At 47.5% G+C, this 6,455-nt stretch overlaps 1 protein-coding gene across 1 annotated transcript in view; it reads right to left on the bottom strand.

Annotated features, from left to right (window-relative positions):
* Nucleotides 1–1,464: 1,464 nt before the first annotated feature.
* Nucleotides 1,465–6,455, bottom strand: part of GLG1 (golgi glycoprotein 1) — a 109,086-nt gene continuing 104,095 nt past the window's right edge. Inside the window, exons 24-26 of the mRNA XM_037144771.2 lie at nucleotides 5,640–5,760; nucleotides 4,930–5,036; nucleotides 1,465–2,561 (exon numbers count right to left, since the gene is read on the bottom strand). Coding sequence (XP_037000666.2) covers nucleotides 2,394–2,561; nucleotides 4,930–5,036; nucleotides 5,640–5,760 — 396 coding nt within the window. The 3' untranslated portion in view covers nucleotides 1,465–2,393. The remainder of the gene's footprint in view (nucleotides 2,562–4,929; nucleotides 5,037–5,639; nucleotides 5,761–6,455) is intronic.

The following is a 6,455-nucleotide window of genomic DNA, read 5'->3' as shown; positions in this document are numbered from 1 at the left end:
GTCTTAAGAACCAGTCGTATAAAACTATTTCAAGTTGGATGGGGAAATGCTTTCTTGCAACAAAAAACTGAAGATACAGGCAGAGTTATCCCTTCTACTCTGACCGTTTCTAAAGAGGACAAATGTTTCAAGAATCAAACTCCTTTTCAAACTTCCAGGTCTGCCGCAGACAATGAACAAAGATGGTCTCAGTTCAGAAAGAACAGATGTACTGAGAAACACTGACCTATGGGATGCTCTATGCGTACTGGGAGGGAGACTGTGGAGATGACGACGGTCCTGCCCCTCCACACAGTGAACGTTAATCCTACCTGTAAACCACGCCAGACGCTCTGGGGGTTCTGCGTTTAGAGGGATCCCTGCCTCTCGATTCCAAGTCTCAGCAGTGCCCACCCCGAGGTGGGAACCCCTGGGGGTGAGCTGCTGGGACCAGCTCGATTCTGTCCGGCAGTGGTGGCAGCAGGGAGTGTTGCTCGGACTTTGAGAGTTTCAAGTTTTACGAGACTGAAGAATCTCACGACGGCTGTTGAGAACCAGGAAGACTCCAAGAGTGGGACTGAGGGGACCACGCGGCCCAGCAGCTCCCCTCAGTGGCTTATACTACCCCTAGGCGAGGGGAATACACAGCCGGCTTCAGGAACCCTCTGCCTCCAGGAAGGGTAGCGAGGAGAAATGAAAGGAAAAGAAAACCACAGTATCAAATACACATCAGTCAGGTTAGACAAGGAGGAAGTTGGATCAAGCGATCCACAAACTGTCCACTTTGTATCGAACGCATTCCAGGGAAGACGAATGCTGCGTGGGTCCGTGGCACACTTGGACAGTGGCGAAGGAGGGCAAGGGCGGAAGGGCGCCATGGTCTAAGTAGACAGTTTTAGGCACATGATTTATAATACTTTGTGGACGTCTAACAGGTTAATAAAATATATATTATATAAATATATCTCCCACTGTACATGCCGCCCTCTTGCGCAGCTATTGTGACTCCGTGCCCCAGACTCATGCCAAGGTGTGCCAGGTAGAACCGCGAGGCCCGCACTCCGCCCTCTGCACCCTCCGAGGCTGTCACCTCCACACTGGAGGGGAGGGAGAAGGGCCAGGAATATTGCTTCCAGTAAGCCCAGACTCTTAAAAGACGGATGAATCACCAGAGTACAACATTCAGCCAATGCCTACTCTAGTGGGTCTATGCAACAAATGGACAGAAGGAAAAAAATGGAGAAAGCCTCCACCTTTTTATGTGATAGCTTTCCGCGTCCTCACTGTGTAGAGGCATAAAGGAGCTTGTCTAGGAAGGTGGCCTTGAGGCTGCAGAAAGGTCCGAATGGACTGCCAGTCACACCCTGAGACCATGCTAAGAATCTTTATAACCCATTGTCTCTGACCTGCATTGTTGCCTAAAAAATAAAGCAAATGAGTCAATCCCTTGCTCCTCCTTCCTGCCCTGAGTCCCTCCCCAACACTCACTGCTTTCTGGCAGGACTTCTGGGGCAACTGCTACCTCAGCAGGGTCAATTCCAATGTAACTGAGTCCTGCACTAGCCTGGAGGAGATAACCGGGATTCTACTACCTGGGGTCTCAGGGTCCAGCTTCTCAGGGCAGATCAGCATCACAGCGTTTTGATCCTCTCCCCAATTCATTCGCCCTTGGCCTATGAAGAATCATGCTTTGCTTCACTGAGGCGAGGAGATCACAGAAAATACTCATGGCCTGGGGGGTGTCTTGACCAGCAGTGGCTGTATTAGGGTGGAAGCTGGAAGGCATAACTTGTTTCGGCAGAAAAAAATAGGACCCTAAGCAGGCTGGTAAGTGGTTTCCCATGACTCGGTGAAGTCCATGGCCCTAACATGGCCCTAAGGTGCTTTTGAGAAATAAGCAAGACATCCCAGTTTTAGCAAATCGGTGGTGTGTTTCCCTCTAACGTCCTGTCTTCATTTTACACAGTCACACAGAAGAGATAACCCACTGCCCAAATTAAGCCTGGAGGAGATGTGTTACTATATACATTTTTTCTTCCTTTAAAAATGTCTTTTTTTTTTTTGGTGTTTTTAAAAAAAAAAAATCATTTGAGTTGCAGGTCAGGTGAGTTGGTTCTGGAAGTACTGGTAGTTCCATTGGTATGAGAGACTTGCCTACAAGCAGGTAAACCCAAGTTTGCCGACAAAGGTGATAACGAGCGGCCAGCTGCTGATGCTGCACAAATGGTCGAAAGGAGAGGGACACCATGAGACGGGCGGAGTCTGAGAAGGGACAACGCAGTGGATACCTGCTGCTGCTCTAATATGGGTGTTGGATGCACCTCTGAGAAGAACGAGGCGAGCGGGTGTGCTATACAGGAGGGCTGTACAAACGGGGCACTGGACGGGTAGCTCCTTTGGTGGTCGAGGTGGCTCTACCTGTCCTTGAGCTCTCGTGTCACTCGTTTGGTGATACGTCCACACATCAGGCCGATCAGGAACAATATACAGATGCTCCCACTGATCACAGAGAGAATGTAGTTCTTTGACGGGGATGTCATCACTTGCATGGCGAGGTCAGAGAAGCCATCCGCTGGGGCCACCTGGAAGGATGTGTAACAGCATCACCCTCTGAGAGAGAACCGGGCTGGGGGCTCTAACTTGCCCTACCTCAATTCCTAGTTGGATTGACGTCATTTCTTTTGAGGAGAGAGGGCAAGGGACAAGAGCTGTAACTCCTTTTTCTGATCGTAATATCGCATATATCTACTGCACACGATTAGATGGACCTGGAGAGTATTTATGCTAAGTGAAATAAGCCAATCAGAGAGACCACAAAGTCTCACTTATAACTTTACAAACACAGAAAGAAAAAGAGGTTGACAGCTGTCAGGGGAGGAGGGTTGGGGAGCTGGGTAAAAAAAGGTGAAGGGATTAAGGAAAAAACAATGTATACAACACAGACACACACAACAACAGTATGGTGGCAGCCAGAGGGAAAGGGAAGACGGAGAGGTGGGAGAGAGCGAGCAGTGGGGAGATAAATGAGGACGGAAAGAGACGTTACTTTGGGTGATGGGCGCTCAATGCAGTGTGTTTTACTGAGCTGTACATTTGAAGATTGTATGATTTTGTTAACCAATCTCACCCTAATAAATGCAATTAGAAAAAGGGACTGCTAAGAAAATTAAAAAGAAAAACGTTTAGAGAATGCAGACAAATCCAAGGAGGGGAAGCCTCATCACAGGAACCACTACTGACAACAAGACAACAGCCTGCGTGCCGAGGACTGGACACTGTGCCAGGCCCGGGCAGGGGCTCCGCGTGTTTTCAGTCCTTCAGGCCTCACGCCAGTCCTCCCGAGTGCATTTCCTGACTCCCACATGCCAGGTGAAGCCCCAGAGGCCCAGGGAATGGGAGATGCTTTACAGACTAGCAAAAAGTCACAGGTTCTTACGTATTCTGATGTTCTTTGCCATGTTTATAAAAAATAATCAAAATTGTGCTGTATACTAATTCTGTATCTTGACTTGTTCTCATTCATTGTTGTATCATAAACAATAAAAAATAACGTGCAGACATGACATACAGGGACTGAGTATACTTCACCACTCCCCCCACTGCAGACACGCATAACAATACCAGTCTTCATCCTCAGTCTTCCTCTCTGCTGTCGCAAATGCACCTCTGCGGGAGCCTGCTATGGCAGAGTCAGAACAGAAAGACTCCCCAGCTGCACACGAACCTCTTCTTCTGAGCCTCCCCTTAGCCTGGGTGCCTGAAAAGCGCTGGCCCAGAGATGTCTGGGCTGCTTCTGTGCTCATCCCACGTACACAAAATTCAGCAGGAGGCTTCAGATTAATGTGACTGGAGCACCAACACTTGTCAACACAAGACAAGCAGTGGCACTACCCTGAATCAATGCTTATTAGCAGCTTCAAAGTGGAAACTGACGAGGAAAGAAGAGACTAATTGCGTGTCTCCGCTGTTTCACATAAGGACTTCAAAGCTGACTTTGTTTCCTTGGGACAAGGGGTGAAGGGTGCACTTGCAATATGGACAGCCATGCGCCCTTATGTCTAAGTTTAAAGACTCTGCGGTTTTCCCGCTTGCCTGTTACCCCTGACCTTTAAGCACATGGGTGACAGGAGGAACTTGCAGAGAAGGAGTCCTTACAACCACTCTCTTGATCCAAGGAATGTGTCTCTCCCAGCACAGGGAGACACCAAGAACTTAAATCTGAAACTTGACTTTTTCACCTTGGGCAAGTCATAATTTCTGAGGTCAGTTCCCCACCCCCATAATGTATGAAAATAAAATAATCATTCCACTTACTTCATAGGGTTTCAAGGTTTAAATGAGGTAATATACACATCAAAGTGATTTGTAAACTACAGAGCAATGTATACATGAGAAGAACTGTTACCAGTCTTCTCAATGAGGCTGAGTTTTTACAGGGAAAATCCTGCCCAGCGCAAGCAAGACTGCCTGGGCACCACCCCCTCTCACTAGTGTCCCGATGTCTCTCTCTTCACCCTATTACTCTCCCTGTTCCAGGCTAGCGGGGGGCCGGTCTCTCATACATATTGTTCTCCGCAGACTGCAGAATTACAAAAGCAAGCTATACAATAGGAGTGGCTGGATTTCTTTCTTTTCCCATGGGCATGACATCTAGTTTTGCTTTGCCGAGTTGGCTTAAGTCATATCCTTCCTTTGGGTGACTCACTCTTTAGTGGTGAACTATGAGCAAATGAGGGCAGAAAGTAATGGCCCTGGCAAAGCCTTGCAGACCCAGCCCAATGCAGAGCAAGGTGGTTCCAGGCTCATGACAGCCAAGGAGGCTTAAAGGAACACTGGCAGATTTTCAACTGCACTTCCTGCCAGCCTCACAAGAACACCAGTGAAGCATCTGGAAGAGACTGGGAAACTGACAGAGAGACAGCCACTTCGGGAGGGCCTCTGGGTCCTTACCTTGGCTGCGTAACTCCACATTTCAATCCGATCATTGAGGCGCTTTTTGCACTCAGGTTGCAACCTCACCCGCTTATCCTCCAGGGCCTCCATGAGGCAGGACATTTCTGTGGAAGGAAAGGAGTAAGAAGAGTTTGAAACCACACAGAACAGAAATTTCGGTAAGGTTGGGAGAAGGGTACCTAACCACCAGAGACTTCAGAGCTGTCGGATGAACAAAGTCAAGTCCACTCTAGGAAACCTGGCCCAAGCAAGACCTAAGATGGAGCACAGTAAGACTTCCTTTTCAAGGTGGACTGCCCAGAGTCTCTCCTAAAGTCTCTCTTACTTTTTACTGGGCATGTGCGGCACAGAAACTTTACCCCTGCCCAGGTTCAACCTCTCATGGAACCTGTGGACTGAGCCCACCGTGGCCCTCGGGGAAGCTGAGGAAGCTGTTCTACACTGGACAAGATGGGAAAGAGGTTCACGATGGTGGCTTAATCTCTGTTCCCCTGATGACTCAATTTTCACAACTAGGTCAGTTCAAATTGCACGATTATTTCAAAGTTCACTTTGCCTCAAAGGGCCATCCCGGCATCGACCAGGCTCCCAGATGTTAGTCTGTGGCTGAGATGCAGCTACAGAACAGCGGTCCCAGAGGGGAGGGGGGTCAGTCTTCGCTCCTCCCAAGACAATTCAGACAGATCGGAGCGAACACAGCGACTTACGACGTCCTCGGCCGGGGGTGATGGCTGCACAGTGGTGTTTAATGTCCAGGGCACAAGCGGTATGAAGAACTGGATCCACAAAGATATCTGCTTTGCTTTCCTTCAGCATGTTTAACACCTCCTAGGAAGGGAAGAGCAGTCCAGAGAGGGCTTTTACAGAGAAATGCATCGGATCTGTTGTCTGCAAATACTTTAGGTACAAACGAAAAAGTCAAGGAAGGAAGGTTGAGGGTTAACAACAGAGCCTACTCTGAGATGGGCGGCACCTGGTGACGATGCAAAGAACGCATCCAATTTGCGTTCCAATCCAATTGGATTTTTAGCATCCGATTTAATTCAATAAATACACTTGGGGACCTAGTGAATACAAAGCTGTTGGCTAAGCAAAGCAGGAGACTGTAAAATCAGATTTGGGTTTTTGATGTTCTGGTATGCCTTCTTATTAAATACTAAATGTTAGTATTCATATTGGTGCAATACAGTTAATTGGATACTTTGGGAAGTCAGAAAATGTGAAATCTGAAAATTAAAGTAATATGTTATACAAAAATTCCCAAAGGTAAATGTCTGCAAAGTGTTTCCCTTTATCTCCACTATCCTCAAAAGGAAAATAAAGAAACTGACAGCATAATGCTACTGAAAGAGTAATTCTTATTTGAGTTTGAAGAAGTTCTGAATAAGAGACATTATGTTTAACATAATAGAACTGAAACCAACTCTGCAGGCTCTCCAACTCTACTTGATGAAATTTATAGGAGGTAAAGGCAGGCTGAAAGTTAATTCTTAAATAAAAATTAGCTTGCAGTCAACAGAAAG

This window comes from Artibeus jamaicensis, unplaced genomic scaffold (assembly GCF_021234435.1).
Source record: "Artibeus jamaicensis isolate MK-2021 breed Jamaican fruit bat unplaced genomic scaffold, CSHL_Jam_final contig_464, whole genome shotgun sequence".
NCBI lineage: Eukaryota > Metazoa > Chordata > Mammalia > Chiroptera > Phyllostomidae > Artibeus > Artibeus jamaicensis.
Note: the sequence above shows the minus strand (reverse complement) of the source record. Positions and strands in the feature narration are given on the sequence as shown.